The 24,439-nt window shown below is 45.8% G+C and overlaps 2 protein-coding genes across 2 annotated transcripts in view; one reads left to right on the top strand and one right to left on the bottom strand.

Annotated features, from left to right (window-relative positions):
- Nucleotides 1–71: 71 nt before the first annotated feature.
- Arl1 (ADP ribosylation factor like GTPase 1) lies at nt 72–10,214 on the top strand. Its single transcript, XM_050145823.1, has 6 exons — nt 72–236; nt 1,848–1,985; nt 3,489–3,570; nt 4,766–4,877; nt 8,204–8,382; nt 9,160–10,214. The coding sequence occupies exons 1-6, from the start codon at nt 233–235 to the stop codon at nt 9,188–9,190; spliced, it is 546 nt and encodes a 181-aa protein (XP_050001780.1). The 5' UTR covers nt 72–232; the 3' UTR covers nt 9,191–10,214.
- A 2,080-nt stretch (nt 10,215–12,294) lies between these two features.
- The window catches only part of Utp20 (UTP20 small subunit processome component), a 78,073-nt gene continuing 65,928 nt past the window's right edge, over nt 12,295–24,439 (bottom strand). The window contains exons 49-62 of the mRNA XM_050145809.1: nt 22,279–22,449; nt 21,998–22,129; nt 21,150–21,260; nt 20,867–20,946; nt 20,466–20,535; nt 20,187–20,369; nt 18,925–19,056; nt 18,289–18,421; nt 17,541–17,728; nt 16,894–16,965; nt 15,083–15,364; nt 14,324–14,450; nt 12,905–13,050; nt 12,295–12,757 (exon numbers count right to left, since the gene is read on the bottom strand). Of these exons, the coding sequence (XP_050001766.1) occupies nt 12,602–12,757; nt 12,905–13,050; nt 14,324–14,450; nt 15,083–15,364; nt 16,894–16,965; nt 17,541–17,728; nt 18,289–18,421; nt 18,925–19,056; nt 20,187–20,369; nt 20,466–20,535; nt 20,867–20,946; nt 21,150–21,260; nt 21,998–22,129; nt 22,279–22,449 (1,983 nt within the window). The 3' untranslated portion in view covers nt 12,295–12,601. The remainder of the gene's footprint in view (nt 12,758–12,904; nt 13,051–14,323; nt 14,451–15,082; nt 15,365–16,893; nt 16,966–17,540; nt 17,729–18,288; nt 18,422–18,924; nt 19,057–20,186; nt 20,370–20,465; nt 20,536–20,866; nt 20,947–21,149; nt 21,261–21,997; nt 22,130–22,278; nt 22,450–24,439) is intronic.

Below are 24,439 nucleotides of genomic sequence, written 5' to 3'. Positions count from 1 at the left end.
CCAGACCGTCGTGCCCGGCCGCGCAGTCGCAGTAGTCGCTTGCTCCAGCTCCCGCCCCCAGCTGGGTGGACGACGTGGAAGTTGCTGGCCGACCTGGCTCGGAGGGAGTCGGCCTGGGCACCGGAGGCCCGGAGCAGCGGAGGTGGCGGCGTCCAGGCTCAACTAGGAGTCGCTCGCTGCCGACTGCCGGCCTGACTCTGAGGATCGGCGAGGGGCGCAGCGGCCGTTCACCATGGGTGAGCACTGTGGGGAGGGTGGGCGTCGGGGGTGGGGGGAGGGAGACCGGGCGGACCACGGGCAGCGGAGCCACCTTGGCTCGTACCCTGGTGGGGACCAGACCCCCCGCTCGGTCCCTTCCACCCCGCGTCCTTGTCTCGGCTGGCGGGTGCCTGGCCGCAGGCTCGCCCTGCTGTCTGACCCCTGTGGAATTTCGATGGCTCCTGCGTGGGCAGTTGGGACCGCGTCCCTTGGAGAAACCCCGAGGCCGGGTGCTGCCCGCCCACTGTACCTGTCGGTGCGGAGAGTTGGGGAAGGTGGGTTGCCAGGTGGGAAGTGCGTGAGGTTTTCGTCGCAACTCGCAGGTTTGCAGTTCCCCAGGTGAGGGGACCAGGGTCCTTGTCCCGGCGCACCCTACGGTGACGCCCCCCAGGACAGCCGGAGCCTCTAGGGAGTTGCTGTCCTTCAGTCCTTCCCTGGTTTTCTTCGGTGTGATCCCGGGCATCCTCAGTCTGCTTGGTTCCCTGTAACCCTGCGGTGTTGTTTTCCTCCGCTCTCCTACGTGTAAAAGGGTCGAAAAGAACTTTGTCAAGTCACACCCATTCTTCCCCAGGTTCTGCTTGCAAGGTGGAATCTGTTCTTCCTGTCTTCTTCCCTTGTGTCCGTGTTTGTGTGCGCGCGCGTGCAAGCGGACTATGGCTTGAAGTCAGCCTTGAGCCTGTTAGCCAACGCCCTGCCGCTGAGCTACAGTCCCAGCCCTTTTAAAACTTTGAAACAGAATCTCACCAAGCTGCCTACCCTTGAGCTCAACCGTGTAGTCAAAGTTGGCTTCCGACTAACAGTGCTCTTCTTGCTTTTTCTTTGAGTAGCTGGCATTACGGACTTGGACCACTAGCCAAAAGACCTTGTACACATATATGCATATACACACATCTATTACCTGTATATATTGATATGGAGTATAATCTCCTTTATATCTCCCCCACTTTTCCCTTTTCTCATTTGATATTGTGATTTTTTTTTCTTTAGTGACTTTTGAAGGCAAAGAGTTTTGCCACAAATACTTTTATTTGTGTCTTGGATGCATAAGTTTTCCTGGAAATAGTTCATAAAGTATTGGATGTAGTCTTACTGTGTAAAATGAGTTTCTAATGCATCCAGGAAACAGAGGCAAGCGGGTGAGTTCAAGGCCAGCCTGGTCTACATACTGATTTCCAGGCCAGCCTGGGCTCCAAAGCACACCGAAGATGCTGGTAATGTCCTGTGACTGCTCAGCAGAGGACTGCACTGTGCCCCTGCTCCTGACTGGTGTTTGGTATTTAGGGGGGAAGGAGGAGAGGGCTGAGTTATCTTGTCCTTGCTCTATTGACTGGGACGTGAACTGGACTCTTGAGGGCAGTGTCCGCATGTCTGATTATTTAGTGTGCCTGCCTGACAGTATGCAGGACCAGGGACCGTCTCTGATTGCTTATTTGCTGTTGCATAATATATTTCACTGGAGGCAAAAGTATCTACTTGTGCATCTGGGTAGATATTTTGTTATTTGATTAGTCAAAAGGCAAGGTTAAATGATTTATGGACCCAAGTTAAAAGATGACATTAAATATATTTTGTTTTTTATTGTCTTGTAGGTGGCTTTTTCTCAAGTATTTTTTCCAGTCTCTTTGGAACCAGGGAAATGAGGATATTAATTTTGGGATTAGATGGTGCTGGGAAAACAACAATTCTGTACAGATTACAGGTTGGAGAAGTTGTTACTACCATTCCCAGTAAGTACTGGTTTCATAACTCATTATAGAACATTTCTGGTTTCCATCTAATACAACTTTATGAATAAATTAGTCATATGATACATTGATAGGGGTTTATAAGCTTCTAGTATGAAAATGATATTGGCAATACTTTCATACACACACACACACACACACAACACTAAGAAGCTTTGATGCACTTTAAGGTTCCCACTCCATGCATGCAAACAGATGTCTGTTTAGAGCTGTAGTTGGCTTAAGTCACTAAGTCTTTGTGCTTCATGGAGATACTAAACATCTACTGGCTCTGAGGGGTAAAGAGGTGATGTGTACACAGCACTTTGTTAGTGTGGAATAGAGTATAGATGGTAAATTGGTGTTGTTGCATACAAAGTACATTTTTCTGCATTTTAATGCTTGAATCACAGTGTAGTTTCTCCTAGCTCAATCTGTAGATCACTTTTAAAGATGGGAATTGTAGAGGCTGGGGGTTGAAATGACTGGGCTACTGGAAAACAAAGATGGCCTTATTATTCTTGCTGGCTTAGAAAATTACTTGCAGATACTCCCATCTGCATGGGGATGGTTACTCTTTCATTTGCTAAATTAAATCTAGAGAGGTAAAAGCAGTACATTTAAATTAAATTGGAGAATCCATACAATTTGCTCAAGATTTTAAATTGTATTTTGAATTACTGTCAGGAAATTCCCATTTCGTCACTGAACCTTCCAGGAATTTTTTTTTTGCTTTTACGGATGAATGTTTGGATTCTGTAGCATCTGTTATTTCTTTTTGCTGTTTTCATTTCCTCCGATTCTCACTTCTCAGACTCCCTCCTCTGCATCTGGGTAGCTTCTGGTGACCTCTGCAATGCTGCACAGAGCTGCACAGTGGGTGGACCCACTGTGGGCGTGGGCTACCTTCACCCCGTCCTTTGCTCTTGGTGGTGATGAGCATGGAGCTGCCTTTGTCTAGTTCTGAGGGAGAGCAGAGCTTGCTTTTTATTTGCTGCATTTGCTGTGGATTTGCTTTTCAGCTGTAATGTGCATACCTACCTGCCTGCCACATGCATCGTTTGCCAGCACAGCGTTAAACAGGAAACAGCAATGAGTAAAAGTCATTCTTCACTCTGACCTTTGAGGTTAGGAAATGTGAGCAGACTTGCGAGTGTCCACCCTAGGTCTTTTCCGCGTTACTTTCTCCCTCGTTTAGACTCCAATGGGCAGTGTCTGCGGAGCAGTGTTGGCCTCATCCTCTGGCTTACACACATGCACGTGCGCCAGCGTTTGTGTGAGTAATGTGCACAGAGCAGTCAGGAGATTCTTTGTAACCTGAAGGCAGTGCTGATCTTATTAATTTATGGTGCATGTGTGTCATAGCTTATTGTCTTAGATGTTATAATAACACAGTCCATAATGTGATTGAGAATTACCAGCAGTTCCTAGAACTTGATGAGGCTGGAGACTGTCAAGGAGGAGTGGATCAGTCTACATGCACTAGCGGTTTCATTTCTTTTTCAGCTATTGGGTTTAACGTAGAGACGGTGACATACAAGAACCTCAAATTCCAAGTTTGGGACTTAGGAGGACAGACGAGTATCAGGTACGGTACGAACTTCAGGTCATTTGTTGCTATTTAACAGTCGCTGCTGCTTTTTCGTGCCGACAGCACTAAACCACAGTGTGTCTCTGGTGGGAATTAGGGTCGCACTGTTAAAAATGAGGGAGAACTGGAAACTAGGAATGTTCCTAGAGCACCCAGTAATTAAAATCTAAGGAACTCAGGTTCCCAGATAATTACGTAGGATCCTTTCATGAAAGCCAGAAAGGCTCAGAAACGGGCCCCTTGTTTGGTTTCAGTTTCCTGTCCCCCTCCGAGAGCCGTCATCCGTACAAGGCCATGCAGAGGTGATGTAAATGCATGTGCCTCCTGGAATTCAGTGCTCACAACTCAGCAACTGCGAGTGTCTGTGACTGTCAGTGGCTTAGGGGAGCAGCTTAGATCAGTAGTAAGGTTATAAAGATTGGTGGTGTGGCGGTGCACACCTTTAGTCCCAGCACCGGGAGACAGAGGCAGGAGGATCTGGTATACAGAGCGAGTTTCTGTTCAGTCAGGGAATAGTGACACAGTGAAACTGTCTCAGAAAAGACAAAATAAATATTCTGCTGTTCAGTAACTCATTTAAGTCACTTGAGATTATTTCTAATTATAGCCAATTCTACTTCTGGTTATTATTAGTAATTAAGGACATAAAGTCACATTAAAAATTCCAGGTAGTGGTGGCGCACACCTTTAATTCCAGCACTGGGAGGCAGAGGCAGGCAAATCTCTGAGTTTGAGGCCAGCCTGGTCTATAGATCAAGTTTCAGGACAGCCAAGGCTACACAGAGAAACTCTGAGGTAAACAAACAAACCCATCCTTTTTTTTGTAAGGTATTCATGGTTAAGACTCCTAAGTTATACTCATCAGGTCTGTGTACTGTTTCCTACTGGTATAGTTAGTGTTCTTTGTAGATTATATTTGTATTTTCTCATCCTGAAGTTCAAATTTACTCTGAATGTGTAATTTTGGGCCTGTGATTTAATACTCTTCTTTTAACTCAGTCACATGGAGTGTGGTGCAAGATGCATTTCTGTCAGAAACAGGAGATCATTGAGGCATTGTTCTGAGCATGGGCGGAGCTGGGTGGGTCTGTGATCACCGGCTCCCTATCATCCACCCAGGTCCAGTACATAGATTGACACGTGAGGTTTTTTGCAAGGGATAACATGTTTTCCGTTTTTGAATTTTCCTTAGGCCATATTGGAGATGTTACTACTCAAACACAGATGCAGTCATCTATGTGGTTGACAGTTGTGACCGAGACCGAATTGGCATTTCCAAGTCAGAGTTAGTGGCCATGCTGGAGGTAAGCAAGCATTCCAGCGTTAATGTTACACATGTAAATGAGGAGTGGAGGAATCGTTGCCATGTGCAGGGATAGTTTTCCTCCATTCTTTTCCTTTTTTAAGTTTTATTTATTTATTTGTATGGATGTTTTGTTTGCATTATGTGTGAGTACCGTGTGCATGCCTGGTGTCTGTGGAGGTCAGAAGAGATTATCCAGGGGCTGGAGAGATGGCTCAGAGGTTAAGAGCATTGCCTGATCTTCCAAAGGTCCTGAGTTCAATTCCCAGCAACCACATGGTGGCTCACAACCATCTGTAATGAGGTCCGGTACCCTCTTCTGTCCTGCAGGCATACACACAGACAGAACATTGTATACATAATAAATAAATATTAAAAAAAAGAGAGATTATCCAGTCCCCTGGGAGTGGGAGTATAGCTGAATAAATAAATAAATATTAAAAAAAAAAGAGAGATTATCCAGTCCCCTGGGAGTGGGAGTATAGCTGATTGTGAGCCAGTGTGTGGGTGCTAAGAATCGAGCCTGGGTCCTCTGCAGGAGCAACTAGTGCTCTTAACCACTGGACTAATTCTTCATCTGTCCTCACGTAGGTTTCCCAAGATGTAGCTCAGGTTGCCAGGCTTAAGAGGCGACTTTTACCTGCCGAGCCATCTTGCTGTCTTAAAAGGTTTATTTTTGTCTGGTTTGTCTGCATGAACATGTGTGTGGGTGTCCTCAGAGGCCAGAAGAGGTGACAGATACCCTGGGGCTGGAGTCCAGGTTGTAGGAGCTACAGTTGTGGGTGCTCAGAACCAAACCCTGGAGGAGCGCTGAGCCATCTCTCCAGTTCTGCCTTTTAAGTTGTCTTACTCTTGGTCATTTTTAAAACATAGGTGCACTAAGAAATGTGTATTCTGGGTTCTTGGCAGTTAGAGTGCTTTGTGGAGTTTTCCCTGTCACTGGTGTGGTCCTCTGGCTGCCCTCCTGGAACCCGAGCTCCCTACAGTGTGGTGCTGCCTCCTTTGTGTTGTCCTCTCCCTTCTGTGACAGGAGTGACAGGAGCTTGCCCTGCAGGCAGTTTTGTTTCTGAGACAAGGTCTCACTCCAGCCCTGGCTGCCTTTGAACTCATAGAAATCCACCTATCTTTTAAATGCTGGATTAAAGGCCATCACGCCCTGCAGTTTTGGTTTTGTTTTTTTTTTTTAACTTGTACTGGTGGCTGGACTTAGAGCCATGTACATGCTAAGCGAGAGCTGGATATCTAGCTCAGAAACTCAGTACATCTTATTTACTGATAGCATTTATAATTTGTCTGGCTAGTCAAATTTAGAACATTCATTAGATCAAAGACTCAAGGTAAATATGCTTTGATTTGTCAAAGAACACCCCAGTAGCATTTGTTAGAAATTTAAGTGGATATTCATTTTTCTACAGTTCCAGCTTAACCTGGCTGTTTGATGCTTACCTACCAGTTGTAGGCTACTTGGTACTGAGGTTCTGCTGCTGTGGTTCAACGCCTCAGCCAGGGCAATTTACAGAAGGGCTTCCTGGGTTTACGGTCCCAGAGGGTCAGGTTAGAATCTAGGAACCAATTGTGGCTGCAGAAGCAGGAAGCTGAGGGCTCACGTCTTAAACTGCCAGCAGGAACCAGAGAGAACAAGCTGGAAATGTCTCTCAAGCCCAGTTCCCAGTGACTTACCTTCTTCAATCAGTCACAGCTCCCAAGACTCCTCACACAGCACTCCTGCTCAGGTGGGGGTCAGTAAGTGTCTGACACCAGGTGGAGGGGACGTTCTCATTGGGCCACTGTGCTGGGTCAGTTTCTTTTCAGAAGTGTGGACTGCGGGTTTGTAGTTTCAGGGCTGTAAGTCACCTGTGTTCTTTATAAGCTGCTTAGATAAAACTATAAAGGTTTGTTTTTCTTTGTTTTTTGAGACAAGGTGTTGCTGTGAAGCCATGCTGGCCTTTAACTCATATAGTATTCCTGCCTCCTCCTCTCAAGTACTAGGGTACCAGGTGTGTCCACCATGCCTGCCTGGGAATTAAGGAATCTTAAGGAACTATTTCATTCCCTTGGGTATAATGGATTTTTAAAATTTGTTTAAATTGTTTTTTTGAGGTTACAGTGCCATCATTTTCTGCCTCCCTTTTGTCCCTCCAAGGCCTTCCTCATACTTCTTGCAGTCTTTAAGACTCAGGACCTCTGTTTTCATTCATTAATTATTGTCACATACAATGGATTTCTAAAACAGCGCCTTATTTAGGCCTGGTTTACATATATAAAGTATTATTTTGGAAAATATTATTAACTTAAATTTACAATTCTCGAGTTGTGTAAGACTGTTAGGAGTCATTTGCAGCATTGGGATTTGGTTTATAAAATCTTAGAGAAATGGGCCTGTCAGTCATTACAGGACGTGCTTCTGTTCTAGTGCCCGGGAGGCTGAGGTCATGACTTGGGGCCGTCCTGGACTACTCAAAACCAGGGGGGTATCCCGCAGTGCTTCTCCAGCTTGCACAAGACCCTGGCGCCCTCACGCAGGAGAAGACACCTTGCAGAGCAAGACTGGAAGCCCCATGTTAGCGAATGGCTGTTGTGTGCACCATCGACAGTTGGGTGGAAGTCTGGTGCCAGTGTGCACTGTTGGCATTAAAGCCTAAACACAAAGCACTTTAGGGTTTTACTCTCTGTATGTATAAATGCATTCTAAGTGAAATTGCTAATGTGTAAAATACGGATATTAGCCAGGAATGTATCGGTGAATAAGCATAGCATTTGGATTGGGAAAGCCTTTCTGGAACAGTGGGAAGATTTACAAAAGAGAAGATAGGTTTAATTGTAACTCAAAACTCCCAAAGTTGAGATGTGCCAACCACCAACAAATAAGACAGGAAATCAGTGAGGGTTGAAAGGTTTTTTTTTTTCTTCTGAGATTGGGTCTTGCTTTTAGCATCTGCGGACCTGAACTTGCCTGCCATGTCCTCAGGCTGGCCTCAGACTTCCAAGTACAGGATTGCTGTTCTTTCTGTATTTGAATGCTTCTGTCTGTTAGCTGTACACAGTAGTGGTGTCTTTGACGTTTTCCTGCGCGTACATGCTGTGTTTTGTTTATATGTACCTCCTTATCGTCTCCCTTCTCCTTCCGCCCCCACCAGCCCCTCTTCCCACCTGGCCTCCCTTCTGTGTTCATGTCGTTTGTGTGTGTGACCCCGTGAATTTCATTAGTCTACAAGAGTATGGCTACATAAGTACATACTTTCTTCAACACCATTTATTTTTCAGTGTTTTTTTTTTTTTCCCAAATCAAGGGTGCATATTAAAATGAAGTCTTTCCATCTTATTTAGGAAGAAGAGCTGAGGAAGGCCATTTTAGTGGTGTTTGCAAACAAGCAGGACATGGAGCAGGCTATGACACCCTCAGAGATGGCAAATGCGCTTGGGCTGCCAGCCCTGAAGGACCGAAAATGGCAGATATTTAAAACGTCAGCAACCAAAGGCACCGGCCTTGACGAGGCCATGGAATGGTGAGCGTCTGTGCACACGTATGGGAAGCTTCCTGTAGGATAGTGTTCTTTGTCCTGGTATGTAGCCCAGCCTCCTTAGCGTGCATTCCCACACCGGGTAAGCTGGCTCTCTGTTCTACGTCCCCTTCCCCTTCCTGTCCTGAGTCCTTTGGGAGTTAGGATAAGGCTTACTTCTTGTCCACAAAACCTTGACAGGCATCGTGGTAGCCCATACCACCACTGCCAGCCCTTGGGAGGCACATGCAGGAGAATCACCAAGTTTGAGGCCAGTTGGTAGATGAGCTGAGGCTGCGTGGGGAGACCCTGCTGCGGTCCTCCCTTCTTCCTCCCCCAAGAGTCTCAAGTGTGTCTGCGACCCCACTGTCCTTATCACAGCCCAGTGACACATGATCAATAGGTGTATCTACTCCAGCTGTTTGAGAATAATGAGTTCTTACCTCCAAGGTGTACCTATGTACAACCCAGCAGTAATAGCAGAAAGTAAGATACCTGAGACTCAGATTTGATGGTGCCTGCCTATAATCTCGGTACTTTGGAAGCAGAGACAAGGTCAGTAATTTAGGGTCTATGGTGAGTTCAAGGTTAGCCTGGGGCTTGAGATTCTGTTTTAAGAAAAAGAAAAATCAGTAGATACCCCGACCCCTTTCTCTGATCTGTGTTGAACTTGGTGATGTAAAATGCTCTAAACCCACCTCCACTGTGGAATTCATATTGTAAATGTTCATGCTTTACACCTGGGAGTTAGTTTTGTTAAACTACTGCATTTTCTCTCTGCAGGTTAGTTGAAACACTGAAGAGCAGACAGTAAGTCCACTCATCTGTGAAGCAAACACTGTCACACACTAATTGGAATCGGCCAGATGTGCTTTGGTGACTTAGGACTGTGACTGCTGGCATGTACAGAACTGACTCCAGGATTTGTAATAAATATAAAAAGCAAGTACTAAGCTTGATTATACCATCCAAATGGTCTGTGCAATGTAAAATATTCTTCCTTGCTTTCTTGTGTTAAGGTATATATTCTATTTGTATGGAATTCTTACGCAAATACAATTCTATTAAAGGATGTATACTCTTGGGCCTCCTATCTTTAAATTAGTGGTTGCATTTTGTTTGTATGAACACTAATATTTAGCTCAGATTTATTTCCCCTTAAAATGAATTAAGGCTTTCCAAAGAATAGTCTTAGCAAAGTAGATTAGCAATATAGTGTGTATAATATAATCTCACTGGACTAGTTTATATTAAGCTATTCCTCTTGGGTTTTTGATTATAGGCACGAGTATTATTTTGTTGGCTTACTTTACTGACTTACATTATTTTACAATACTTCATAGCTGTCAAAAGAATTTGACACGTTGACTTGAACATTGTACAGTAGCCCTGTGAGAAGCACAAGGTTCTGCTGTGTTGCTTTGCCTGGCCCTATATAGTGAGGTGGGGGTCAGACATTTGTGTCAGAAACCATACTGTATATGGAAATACTGATCTGGGAACACAGATACTGATCTGGTGGCACACACGTGTAATCCTAGTACTCAGGAGACAGAGGCAGGAGGACCGAGAGTTAGGGCTAGCCTCGGCTGTGTGGTGAATCTGAGGCCAGCTTGGGCTGCTTGAGACCATGTCTCAAAACAAAATTAATAAACCAACTGCACACACAAAATATACTAAAGTAGTTATGGACATTCAAAGTACTGTTTATATAAACTCTTTCTATGCTAGTAAAATGATAACTGATAGAATGATCCCAGATAGCTGTATCTAATGAATCTACGACACATAAAAAACTTCACATGAAAGCAAATAAAAAGTAATTTTAATAATATTAACATGGTGTCTTTACTTGTTTCCACTCATTTGCCCTTTTCAGATTAAAATTGGCTAAAGAATCTTACTGGTTCTAAAGAAAATTAAACTAGCATATTCCTAGTTTTAAAAATTAGGCATACTGCAGACTTAAAACTGTCCTGAGGAACTACGTCAGTCTAATAGTCCACCTCGCCCTTAGCACGTGTGACGGTGGGCATGGTCCGTGGTGTCACTAACACTGGGGGTTCTTTCAGATACCAACAAGGAGCGTTTGAAAGTTAGACATGGTACAGATGTGGGCTCTAGCCTTCCCTCCCATAGATGGTCATTGTGTTACGGTAAGTAAAGAATGCACTTCGCTCCTGAGGGATTTTCATGTCTGGCTTCATACTATCATGGCCGGCTTAGGATTCATAACCTTTTTGTTCTTCTACTCAAGTTTTTTTTTGCAATCTTTTTTTAGGGACCCTCTTCCTCCAGGCACAATTATTCCCAGGACAAATGAGTACACTTTTGATGGACAGGGCTTTTGTTTTTATATGCATTTTGGTACCCATATATGTGGACATTCCCTTCCATTGCAATATATTCATACTTGAGGCTGGGGAGGTTACGGTGTCAGCATGAGGGTCATTGCTTGATACCCAGCAAGCATGTAAAAAGCCAGGCATGTCTTTAACCTCAGTGTTGGGGGCTGGTCTAGTGAAATAGCAAGGTCCAGCCCTGAGACCTTTATCTCAGCCTACAAGATGGAGAGATCTGACCTTCACATCTGCACACACAGACAAGCGCATCCCTCACACGCAGAAGCCGCATAGGATACACCGGTCAGGTAGGCAAGAGGCACTCACTGCAGTTTATACTTTAGTTTCCTTCCGGTCTATGGCACAGAGCTGGAAAATGACAAGAGAGTAATTTATTTACACTGAGTTACTGGGTTTACTCCCCTATGATTCTTGAACACTGGAAAAATAGGGTGTGGTAGACACAGGCTGCCTGGCACCTAGCCCCCACCACCTCAATCTGATGGAGCATCACAGAGGCTAGAATAAATCCCGAGCTCCAGTGTTGACATTTACCAAGTAAATCTGAATACTAGAGAGTGTGTGTGTGCGCACCAATCCATCTAAGGAGCTTGGCAGTTTGTGTGTGCATGCACGGGTGCACTTGTGTGTGCAAGAAGCTTAGTAAGGGGAGTGTTTTGCATTTTGGTTCTACATTCCACAATTTCTTAGTTATTTGCTGAGTCCATTCATCTATAATATAGGAACAATTTTGGATCTCAGAGGTAGGATCAGAATTAAGATGTATGCCAGGTACCCAATGCACAGGATGGGTTCTATTTCCCAAATACACTGGGCACTGAAGAGTGTTGCTTCAACGTTGAGTGTGGTGAGGAGGTGATGGCTGAACAACTGAAACCAGTTTCCTTCCAGAGTGAGTCACTCCAGAGAGGCAGTCAACCTTAGAATCCCTTGGGAAGGTTTCTGTGAAAGCAAATGGTAATTGTGTTTCTTGTTTAAGCCCAGGCATTTGCACACAAGCCAAATATGGAAACCTGGACCTCCAGATCTTACAAGTGTTGCTAGTACAACCTAAGACCTGTAACCACACACTGCGGGTTTGAATTGTGTTCCTTCTCCAGTCTTTGGACACTGGGCTCATTCTCTTTATCCTGTATTATACAGGGCCATACATTTTTGGGTTTTGCTCCCGTATGTAGTCAGCCAGAGGGATCAGTCTGGGAAAACAGCACTTTACGATACTGAACCCATGAGCATGGCTGTGTCTGTTCACAGACTTCTCAATGCTTCCTGAGGTTATTACCAATAGTTTGTTCTACTTATTCCTAATATCTACTTTTTATACTTAAATACAATTTTTAAAATATATGATATACATAAATATATATTTTGAGGCAGGGTCTATGTTCTCAAACTCACAAATCCAATTGCTTCTACCTCCAGACTCCTGGGATTAAAGGTGAACGCCACCACACCAGCTTTTCCCTGTGTTAAATGATCTTCTTCTGAAAAAGCTAGGTTTAAAACCATGTCATTTAGTATCATACACTTTTTAGACAATGAAGATACAGGAGTATCATATTAAACATTTTAATTTAAAAAAAATACAAACATTATTACATTAAAATATAATTACAAATCTATGCCAAGCTTTAACTTGTTTTCTTTTGGTTGAGTCCTGTTTTCATTAGTCCACTAGCCTGAAACTCACAGTGTAGTTCAGGTGGGCCTCAAACTTGAAGCAATCCTGCCTTAGCCGTCCAGGAGCAGAGATTACAGCCATGCCTACCTTCCGAAGTCTAATTCAGTCCAGGAGAGGAAGGCCAGAAGTTCAGGTTTCCCCCAGAGACCGCGTGAGTTACTGCTCTGCGCACAGGGAGATCTCACTCCATGATCGCCAAATCTCTCAGGCTGTGGGATTTCTGTCTCTTGGCCTTATAGCCTGGGCGCAGGAACTCGATCTTTCTTTTCTTTGCTTCACTTTTATTTTTATGTTTCTTCAATTTTTTCTTGGCAGCAATATCAGGATTGGTTACAAACTTGAAGAGAAAGCAGAGATCGTGCATTACTTTTAAGGTATATGTTAAAAGAACCCAAAGCAAATGCACAAGATGCCACTAATGAAAACCCTCCTCCCCCTCCCCCAGGGAACAGCAGCACACGCGTGCACAGCACACAGCACTCACCTCCACGGCCTTCCTCTTCTTCCGGAGCGCTCTCTTCTCACTAGCCTGCTTCTGGACAGAGGCAAAGGCCAGCGAGAAACTCTCGAGCCCAACCAGCTTTCTGAGTAATTCTATGATTTCCTGGGATAGATTCTTCAGCAGAGGATCTAATCACACAGAAGAAAGATGAGAGGCAGTCACACGTCAAAACACTTCAACTCCTGTGGCATCATGACCATTTGTTCTCATTCAACACAAATCCATGGCCCCTGAGCTCGGAGGTGGGAGGGTGTGGCACCCGTAGGGTCCCCCTTAGCCAGAATGCAAGAGGAGATCAGACTCTAGGAGGCCCAGCTCCCGACAGGAACCTGGCTGCTGGGTTTCCTCTGTGAGCCTGTCAGCTCCAGCCTCCAGCGCACAGGTCAGAGCCTAGCTGTGCTCTCTTTCCCATCCTCCCTTTCTCTTTCTAAAATGCAACTCAGCCACACAGTTGCATTGTCTTAAATACATGGGAATCCATTAAGATGTATCCAAGGGCCTGATCCACAGACTGGACTGCTCCAAATACACTAGGCACTAAAGAAGACCACTTTATCATGAAGTACAGTGAGCTAAAGATGAATGAGGCTGAACAGCTAAAAACGCCTCCTCATTGGGTGGTCACAAGGATAAACTTTTGCCAACACTCTGGGGGCAGAGGCAGGTGGGTCTCTGTGAGTTCAGAGCCAGCGTGGTCTACAGAGCTAGTTCCAGGACAGTCAAGGATACATAGAGAAACCCTGACTAAAAACAAAACACAACAACCCCACGACAACAACCCTAGGCTCCTCTGAAAGTGACTTACTAGAGCATTAGAAACACCAACCTCAGGACCAAGTGCTAAGGTCTCTATGAAATCACAGACTGTTGCTCTATACTTACTTAAGCCACATATTAAAAAAAAATTAAATTGTGAGGTATTTGTGAATAAGTAAGATATGAAAACTTGGGAATCTAATACCAAATCTAACACCAAATCTGCTCCATTTGTCTTATTTATTTAGTTTTTTGAGAGAACTCTCTTCCTCTGGGAGCTTCCAGTGTGCTGGGATTACAGCACACAGCACCACCTGTCCACTGCTAGGTTTAGGAATACCTAGAAGTTGCCTCTGAGGGTAGAGTCATCATTCTACAGAAGCCAAACATTTTCTCACCCCTTTCAGATAGCGGTTCACTGTGTAGTCCTGGTTGGCCTTAAAGTTATCAAGTTCCACCTGCCTCACACGTCACACCCGATGACACCCGCTTTTTGCCATGATTGGAAGCATACAGAAGGTTCATTGAATAAATGGAAAATATGTTTGCCATTAAATGTTTTCTTCCTTAAACTCCAGTAGGAAGGAAGACAGGAAGGAAGGGGTCCCAGTGTGCAAACACTCAAGAGGACAGGTGGCAGGGTACCTTGCTCCGAGTAGGTGCTGTTGAGTTCCCGAAACAGAGGCGCGATGATCTCTGGGAGGTAGGGCTGGACCCGGTCCACTCCAAGGTCCACAGCTACTGCACCAAGAAACTTAAAGATGCAGGTTCTCTGAAAGAAGAAATCTACTTGAACTGTCTCCGCTCAACACTCAGTCACACCAACAGTGTTCAGCTGAAAAGCCGAGCTTGCTCTTTTTTGAGACAGACATTGTTGCAATTTTAGGTTCAAAATACAAAGTCCCAAGGATCCAAAAGTCTCACCAATAACATATACACATCAACAAGAAACTCCAAGCCCCAAAACAAACACCCCAAATCAAAACTCCCAAAGAAAATATCTGATGTTGTAACTTACTCCTATAATAAATCTAGCACTCGGGAGGCCAAGGCAGGAGGATTGCTACAGTAAGGACAAGTTTCAGACCAGCCTGAGATACAAAACAAGCACCAGGTAAATGGGTTAGAGCCTGTGTCAAGAAACCCTGTCTCTAAAAACGAAATAAATAAATAAATAAATAAATAAATAAATAAATAAAAATAAAACAAAACTCCAAAACCAAATCTGTGTCAAAAACCAAGAGGCCAGCATCTGGGAGAGAGGCAGACAGGTCTCTGTTAATCCAAGCCTCCCTGGCTTAGCAGAGTTCCGGGCCATCCAGGGCTATACACTGAGCTGAGACCCTGTTTTATACAGCAACAACAAAACACACGAACAACAGAGACTTTAGTTGCCTGCGGCACCTTTAAGGGGTTTCTGGGAGTATAAGCAGCTTCCAGCTTAGCCGTCCGGGCCAGCTTCTGGATCAGCCACAGCAGCGTGGCCGGCTTGCTGGGCTCTTCCTTCTCTTCCCCGTCCAACTCCGTCCTTCCGTCTGCACCAGCCTCGTCTTCTGCCACCTCTCTGGCCAAAGCATCTCCTAGCGTGTCCTGTTCTTCCAAGTCTTTCAACTCTCCTTGCTTGTTCCCAGAATCAGGTTCCAGTAAATATAAGACTTTTGCTATGAACAGTAAGTTCTTAACAACCTTAAAGAAGGGAGAGGGGAGGAGGTTAGATCTGGAGACAAGCAAGGCGTGCTGGGCCCTAACCTAACGTGCAGGGGACAGAATGGTGGGCACAGCGCCATTACCCCATGGCTGCTTTACGTCAAGTCCTCCCACACAGTACCCAAATTCATTCTCCTGTAATGGTTGTCCTTTTGCTTAGTTCTGTCTTTAAAGTCACAGAAGTAAAACATTTTCCCATGGAAGAAGCATTGCCATTTTATCTTGCACTAATTCTCTGAACCTAATTATGCAGAAATAATATGAACTGATTCAATGAATCCACATTCAACTGTAAAGATCCCTGAGGTATTGGTACCAGGAGAGAAACAGTTATAGTTACACCAATATAAAATGTTACTAGTGGTCAGCCGGGATTCAACAGTCTTTAGCCTTCAATGCCAAGTACTCCATTTCACCACCCACTGAACGGCTCTCTACTCTTTCCCTGAACCGGCCATATGTAAAGCATGCTAGAGACAGGGTTTCTCTGTGTAAGAGCCCTGGTTGTCCTGGAACTCACTCTGCAGACCTGGTGGCCTCGAACTCACAGAGATCCGCCTGCCTCTGCCCACCACTGCCCAGCTGAGCATTTACTTTTTAAAGACAGAGTTGGGGCCCTGTAGGCCCGGCTGGCCTCACACTGATGGCCGCCCTTCACCTCAGTCTCCCAACGGGACCACAGGCATGAGCCAAACCTGTACAGCGCATCTCATCTATGGAAGTATGGAAACTATTTTAATGATGGACGGTGTTATCTGCTTTAGGGTCGGCCAGTGGCCAGTTCATTTATTTATTTTTCTTTTGCTGACAACAACCTTGTTCTTCAGGAGCTGCCCACCTTGCTTTTTGAGACAGGATCTTTTGGGGTCCCGGGGCTAGACGGGCTAGCCTCACTAAGGCTCGCTAATCTGCCCGCCTGCCTTAGGGACAGCCAGCTTTTAGGTCAATCTTCTCTTTAGCCTTCAGGGATATGGTAAGGAGATTCAATATCAAGCTTTTCTAGAGTACTTAACCCATCCATCAACCCCTTCAAAGCTTCAGTCACAGAGCAGAACTGGTATTCTAAGGACGGCAGCTTCCTTCTCTACCATCCTCACTGGGAATGGTGATGAGGCCAAGTTATTCCAATACTGCCCCAGAGTCAACAAGACACGGATGTACAACGACACATCCTGGAGTGGATAGTTACCTTTTACCAAATATTAAAGTTGGTTGAAAGCAAAAGAAATCAAATAACAGCTGGGTGGTGGCGGTATACACTCTTAATCCCAGCATGCTGGAGGTAGAGGCAGGGGGACCTCGGAATTCGAGATCAGTCTGGTTTACAGAGCTAGCTCCAGGACAGTCAGAGCTGTTGCACAGAGAAACCCTGTCTATGTCTAGAACCACCCCCAACCCCACAAAAAGAAAGAAAGCAAATAACAAATGTAAAAATGTAAGTGTATTTATTCTTAGTCTGTCAGGAGACCAGCTGGCTGCTTCTCTCACCCTGGAGTCCACACTCTTACCTGTTCTCCTAGGGTCTCGTCTAAGAATTTGGAATGCAGCTGATGGCAGGAAGCCAGAGAGATACTCTTCATCTATGAGAAGAAGGGGACATGAGCAGACAACATTGTTGGTTGTTAAAACAAACAGTCATCCATTAACAGCTAGGAGTGTGGACACACCTGAAACCCGAATACACCAGGAGGCTGAAGCCAGAGGAGTACCGGGAATTTAAGGCCAGTCTGGGAGACACAGTGAGTTCCAGAACAACTTTATGTCACACAGTGAGACCGTGTCCCAAAACCAAACAACACTCCTCAAAACTCTTAGTGATTATGTGTGCAGCAAGTTGCCGGCTGGCGTTTCTCCCACCCACAGGCCAGCCCAGGGGATAACCATAAACCAGAGGAAACATCTCACACGGGTCAGAAGGAAAGGACAAGGGTGTAGGGAAACTACCCAACGGACAAAACATACAGAGCAACAACACCAAAACCCAAGCCAGGCACGGAGGAATAGAAGTCCTGGGACTTGGGAGGACAAGACAGAAGGATCTTGGTAAATTTCAGGTCAGCTTGATTTTAGGCTAATCAGGGCTACGTAGTGAGACTCAGTCTTAAAACAAAGCAAGTCCACCCCTCTCACCCCCACCACACACACAGAAGGGTACCTTTTGGTCAAGGTCACTTGTTAGGAACCTGACCGCTACAGGCTCCGTGGGCTTCTTTTTGGCCTTTTTGCTCTTCCATTTTTGAACGAGCTCTTCCGGTTGACAAGATGCAAAGAGCAACCCAAAAATCTGGGCAGCCGTGAGCCACACCCAGTTGTGCGGATGTCTGAGGTGCGCATGTACGTGACCTGAAAGAGCAAGGTGCATTCTCAGCTGCCTCACGCTTTTCTGAGTCCCTGGCGGTAAACATGATGCGTATAGGCATCTTACGTGCCGGGACCGAGGAGCCGAAGAGGAAAATAACTGCCCTGTTTTCCAGGCAACAGAAGTCAGGGAGACACAGGAAAGAATTCTAAAACTGACTCTGCCTACTGACTGATGCTGAAGGAATACATGAAACCCAGCCCTGTAAACCACATCTTAACAGAGCTGGGGGAAGGCAGGGGAGGAAGGAAGGAGGAGCTGGTAGGAGCTCTGTATGAAGTAAATCACACAGCACCCGGATTTCTGCAACATTTGCCTTTCCAAAACTGACTCCCAATTAATGACCTTTGTTTCATAAATGAAATGTACTAGTGAGAAAAAAATACGCCCCCCAAAGATAACTTTCCAGTGTAATAATCTGATGGGCTCCTTTATGTTTTCTTCCTTACGAACTTACATTTACTTTCTGTACTGTTCTTGCTCAGATTTCAAGTATTTCCAATAATTTTATCACAGTTACTGCGTTATTAAATGAAATACTTACTCCAGATTTTACTCAACGTCTCGGAGGGCTTGGTGAAGTGAATGATGTTGCATTCCTTGACGAGTTTGCTTATCAGCGTGAGGAAACCAAAGAGCAGGCGGTCCGCAGCTTTTTCCTCCGTCTCCTCTAGGATCTGAACACAGGGTGAGTGCGTGCCAGTTAATGGAATGGCCTGGAAGCACCCAGTACATGCGCTCTGCAGCACGTCTGTCTCTAGCAGGTTTCCTAACCACGGCAACGGAGATTATCCCCCCAGCCACTTACCAATGACACCACTGCAAGTCCACCCTCCACTTGTGATAATAACCAAAACTGTTTTTTGGGTATTGCCAATTGTACCCGTGGTAAGACGCCCTGAGTGCCTCCGATCTTCACATACAGGGAAGGCAGCTTACTTCAGAGACAGCATCTCACACTGCCCTTGCTTGTTTTGGTGGTGCTGGGGTCCTGGGCATGCTGGTAAGCACTCTTTCAATGAAATACACCCTTAACCCCTAGGCCCCATTTTTAAAAGCTCCAGCTGCACTGGATTCTTGATTTTCCCTTAAGAAAACTGCATTTCAATGCAACATTAGCAATGCAACGGAGTGCTTTCATAAACTCTTCCCAAGTTCTAGTACCTAGCAAATCACTTACATCTTTAAAGTTCTCAGGATCAACCTCCTTTTCAATCACAGGAAGAAGAGTTCCAAGCCTTCTCTCGAAATCAACTCCTTCACTCTCCACGAATAAGCCGCAGGCCAGGGCAGCTAGCTGTCGGTTTAATCGCTACCCAGAACAAAGCACAGCAAGACACAGAATTACAGAAAGAAGGCAGGCTGTGTCAACAGCAGAGTCAGTAAGAGAGAAACAGCACGCCATCCCTTCTATGCAGGTCCTGGCTTCACGTGTGTCTATTTACCTGGGGGTGAGCAGGTGTGGATGGCAGGGAACTAGAAAAGGGCTGGCCCGTGAGAGAGGGGAAAGGAGGGTAAGGGAGGGACAGGATAACATAGTAACTTCATGTAAGAGGGAAAGGGGGAGCTGCTGGGGGTGCGAAGGTCAAGTCAGATGGGGGCCAGAGTGGGTGGAGGGTCAACCAAACCAAGCATGGATGAAACTATAGTTTTCAAACAAGAGAAGAAAATAAATAAAATCATAGCTGAAGTCCCTAGAAGACGGCCAGCAGCGATGGTGACAGTGTTGATGGGAAGGGTGTGAGCTCTGCGTTCTGGAAACTGAAGAACAAAGCGGTGCAGAACCAGGGCATTCGTGCAGAGGGTGCCGAATCTGGTTAATATTAATGATTTTGCACACAGCTGGTTTTTCCTGTCACTCTCTGTAGCTTCTTAGGCTCCAGGAGACTAGGAGCATACTATCTACGTGAGGACACACCAACAAGGCTGTCTGGGACAGGCCGTGTCAACAGTACCTGACGTGGGAGTGATTTCTTATTAATAAAGAAACTGCCTTGGCCCATTTTATTGGTTAGAACATAGGTGGGTGGAGTAAACAGAACAAAATGCTGGGAAAAAGAAGCTGAGTCAGAGTCGCCATGACTCTCCCACTCCAGACAGACGCAGGTTAAGATCTCTGGTAAGCCACCTCGTGGGCTACACAGATTATTAGAAATGGGTTAGATCGATATGTAAGAGCTAGCCAATAAGAAACTGGAACTTATGGGCCAGGAAGTGTTTAAAAGAATACAGTTTCCGTGTAATTATTTCGGGTAAAGCTAGCCGTGCGGGCGGCCGGGTGGCTGGAAGCGGCCCGCCGCCCCTATTATTACAACAAGTGCCCCTGGCATGTATTCTGGTGTCTACGTGAGGACACACCAACAAGGCTGTCTGGGACAGGCTGTGTCAACAGTGCCCCGAGCATGTATTCTGGTGTAAACTATGCACAAAAGCAACACTAACCTTTTTCGCTTCAAACCAGGAGGTAACCAGACCGAAGAGCCAGTCCCTCTTCTCCAGGCTGACCTTGCCGATCAGGGATTTGATGGCCATGGAAGCCATCCTCTTGCACATGGCAGAGCCATCGTTCACCATCATCAGGCAAAGAGGGATGAAGAACATCCCGCAGTTGTCATGGAGCAGGCCCTACGGGAGAACAGGCACTGGTGAGAACCCCGGGATGGACAACAATGGTACGTAACAGTGAGAGCTAGGGCTTCAGGAGTCCTGGGTAAACAGTACCTGAGGGAAGGTGTCAAAGAGATAGGCTATCATTTCCAAGGCGGATTCTCTTCCAGTTTCGTGTTCATAACTAGGGTGAGAACATTAGGTGGACTCAGTATCTCGTGATTACTTTCAAATTAAAATAGCAGCTTGTCACTATTTCTTGAAGAACTGGGAACTACCCCAATCCCCCAAGGCCAATGAGCGCACGGACCACCGAGCTGACTTTACGTTGGGTTCCCAACATCCTCCTGAGCAGACTCTGATCAGACAGAGAGCAAAACCTCGCACAGAAGCATCAGGGGCGCCAAGAGCAACGGTGCAGAGGAACTGCCAGCACGCTCAGGCCATCCTCGCCAGACAGGCAGCACATTGAAGGGAAGAGGAAGCCACCCCTCTGTTCCCGTGTCTGCACTTACTTCAGTTGAGCAAGCAGGAATTCCAAGTTTGGTCTCAATTTGTCACCGAGGGGATAGTCGAGAATGTATTTCAGAAAAACCTAAGAACGAAACACAGTTGATTATCCAGATTTCAGTTTACCCAGCAATCCCCAGGACCTGACCTCCTGCCCTTGAAGCTCAAGTCTCAGAAACAGCAACAGCATCGTACAAAGCAGTCTTCAGAATCCAGAGGATGCCCTCTCACTGTAGGCTAGCAGGTGTGGCCCAACCTTCACTATGGTAATTAGTTCTCTCCACACACCTGTCTGCACTGGACCCTGGCAGGCTCGTTCTGCGCAGAAATTGCCAAGCTGGATACTTTCCGCATGATGTCATCAATTTCTGGGACCAATAATTTTCTTGATAAAATAGCCTAAAACATTAAGTGAAAAGACGAACACATTTCATCCACCGATGGATATAATAGGTAGGCCCGATGTTAAAGCAGTCACAGGCAGCTTCAGTCACAATGACAATAACCAAAAGAGAAAGTACAGACTTCCAAGGGTTGAAATAGAAAGCTTTAAATTATGCGGTAGTTCATCGATAAGCACAACAGCAAAAAGATCCTCCAATATGATAAACTAGAGCACATGATTCTGTCCAGAGCTCCGCAGGCTCGGGTATGTATGTAAGTACACACATGTGTATGTATGTATGCATGCATGCAATGTCAGGGATTGAACCCAGGGGCTTTCCAACCTAAGGAAATGTCTTATCACTGAGACAAATCCCCAGCCCCTCTGAAAAGGTCACTGTAGACCTCATGTTTCAATACTATGTTAGGGGCAGGAGAGATGGCTCGGAGGTTAAGAGCACTGGCTGTTCTTCCAGAGGTCTAAGATTAATTCCCAGCACAACCGCCAATAACTGAGGTCTCATGGGATCCAATGCTCTCGTCTGGTGCGCAGACATAAATGCAGACAAAATACCCATATACATAAACAAATAATTCTTTTTAAAAATGCTCTATTAGCTTACATCTATGAAAATCACAATAACTTTTATCAGTTCTTTAACTTCAGAAGTTCAAGTAGTATGCTCCATGTTATTCTCAGGATTTGATGCGCGTACGTAAACGTCCCAAGCCAACATTTGGCAACACCGTACCTTGAGAAGACCAAAGGCGGTGGCCTGTCTTGTGGTGTCATAAATGTCCTCCTCAGCGTACGCCAGGAGAACCTGAAGCTGTTTCTCACTTATCTGGCAGGACTTGACTTTCTTGACCACGATGGTCACACACTGTAAATCACAAGAGTGAGTCAGCAGCGGCCCCCCAAAGTGAGGTCTAAGGAAATGAGAAGGCCTCAACGACACCTAGGAAACAAATCTGACTGACGGATGGGATGTGGATCCAGTCCTGGCTCGCTAAGGGCGACTGTTTCTCTCACCTTGAAACAATTCACTACCAGATGGAAGTTCTGGCCCCGGGCAGCCCCCAGTCTTGCATAGTTCTTCAGCAAGAGGAAAAGGTGCTTGGTCAGCTGTCCTGCTTTTGTTTCTATGGAAGGCAGAGGGAACCGCAAGACCCAGATGAGGCACTGCAAAGCGCCCGTGATCACCTGAGAAAACAGAATGCAGAGCTATGGATGACTCGGGACACGGGCAAATGGAGGTGAGGAAGTATCTATCAGACTGTGCTGAGCCCATGGTGGGAGAATGAGCCACAGAATAAAAGCTTCTCACTCTTTACAAAAATGGCTTTTTGGATTTATTTATGTTATGTGTATAAATGAAAAGCCCATCAGATCCTCTGGAGCTGGAGTTACAGCTAGTTGTGAGTCACGTGGGTGCAGGGATGGACCTGCTGGGTCTTCTGCAAGAGCAGTGCTCTTAACTGCTGAGCCATCTTTCCAGCCCCAAGTCAAGAAATGACCCCCATATCCCGGCAAGTGAAGGCAGAGCCTGAGCAGAAACAAAGGTGCTCACTTACCAAGTTCTTAAGGATTTGGGTAGAAGGGACAACTTCAGGACTTTTTCTTAAAAATTAACTTGCAATAGTTTTCTATTTTCTAGAATGACAATACAGTGTAGCCATCTTTACCAAGTTTGTGTTCTATTTACAGCCATCCTGGGTATCCTTAAAGCTGCCACCACCACTGCTACCTTTGTTGTAGGAAGCTGGATCTCACAGTGACACTCTGAGACTGAATCAGGGGGCGGGGCTAACAACTAGCTGACCAGAATTGGCCATAGAGAATCTGGATAGAGAAGACACACAGGAAGGAAAGAGCCAGAACTTGAATTTGGGCTTCCTTTTTGGTTATGGGACGAGTGAAGAGATGTGTTTCTTGCTGGGTCTCTGGCCAAAAAAGCAAGGTCAACTGGCTGCTTCTCGGCTTCTCTAACCTGGCAGTTTTCATCCCCTTATCTGTCCTCCAGTTTTTTGTAGGTAAACAGAACGACAGAGACTTAGTTTAAAACTATATATAGAGGCCATGGCAGAGCGGAGTGAGGGTGCAGGACCAGAGGGCCCTTCTGGCCACTGCCTGAGAGGCCAGTGGGATGCTGACACGACCAAATCCAGGGCCCTCCCATGCTAGGTAACTGTTTTGCCGTGGATCTACATTACCAGTACATTGTGGGCATTATAAATACAAAGATAGCCATGGCGTGCAAGCCTCTAATCTCACCACTTGGGAGGCCAAGGTAGGGAGATCTTGAGTTTGAGGCCAGCCTGGGCTACACAGTTATGAGTCTGTTTCAACTCCCCAAAATAAATACACATACAACTTCTGTGTTAAGAAGAACTGGCTCAAAATTAGGTGTAAGAACAAGTACCATTTAATATAGAGAAGAACAAGGATGGAGAAAGGGTGTTGGTACTCCGCGCTTACAGACAGAATTCCTAAATTCACAGGGGTGAGAAAGCACTGCAATACCTGACATACCCCCTTCTAGTACCCTGGCACCCTCACTGGGCTGGATTATGAAGAGAAAGAAAGAGCCCGGTCACTGGGCAGTGGTGGTGGCGCACACCTTTAATTCCAGCACTCGGGAGGCAGAGGCAGGTGTTTTCCTGTGAGTTCAAGGCCAGCCAGCCTGGTCTACAGAGTGAGTTCCATGACAGGTTCCAAAGCTACACAAAGAAACCCTGTCTCAAAAAAACCAAAAAAAAAAAAAAAAAAAAAAACCCAAAAAAACACCCAAACAAACAAAAAACAAAAACCTTAGTCATTCGTCATCTGAAAGTGCTGAGCTTCAATCTGGGACTTGAAGTGATGGCCTGTGTGACTGTGGAGAGGTGGGGGCTCCAGAGTCCCACAGACAGAAGTTTGTCCCCTAGGTCAGGACTAACTGCCAGCCCCCAGCTTCCTCATGAAAATCTGCCTTGGGCTGGGTACAAATCTCAGCAGTGCAGCACTTGTTTACTGTGCACAAAGACCTAGGTTCATTAAAGCAAAATCTGGAGGCTGGAGATAGAATTTGTTGCTCTTCAGAGGAAGGAGCCAGGTTTGGTTCCTAGAACCCATACCAAACAGCTCGCAACTGCCTGTAACTAGAATGTCAGGAAATCCAGTGCCTTCTGGCTTCCTTGAGCATTTATATATA

This window comes from Alexandromys fortis, unplaced genomic scaffold, assembly GCF_014885135.2.
Source record: "Alexandromys fortis isolate MF-2015 unplaced genomic scaffold, M_Fortis_MF-2015_v1.1 scaffold_50, whole genome shotgun sequence".
NCBI lineage: Eukaryota > Metazoa > Chordata > Mammalia > Rodentia > Cricetidae > Alexandromys > Alexandromys fortis.
The sequence above is the reverse complement of the archived record's forward strand: the minus strand, read 5'-3'. Positions and strand labels throughout refer to the sequence as shown.

Bases quoted from the DNA above. Each gene is read 5' to 3' on its own strand.
- Arl1 (XM_050145823.1), top strand. The intron at 4,878-8,203 runs GTAAGCAAGCAT...CATCTTATTTAG, and splicing joins AGTTAGTGGCCATGCTGGAG to GAAGAAGAGCTGAGGAAGGC. The intron at 8,383-9,159 runs GTGAGCGTCTGT...TTCTCTCTGCAG, and splicing joins CTTGACGAGGCCATGGAATG to GTTAGTTGAAACACTGAAGA.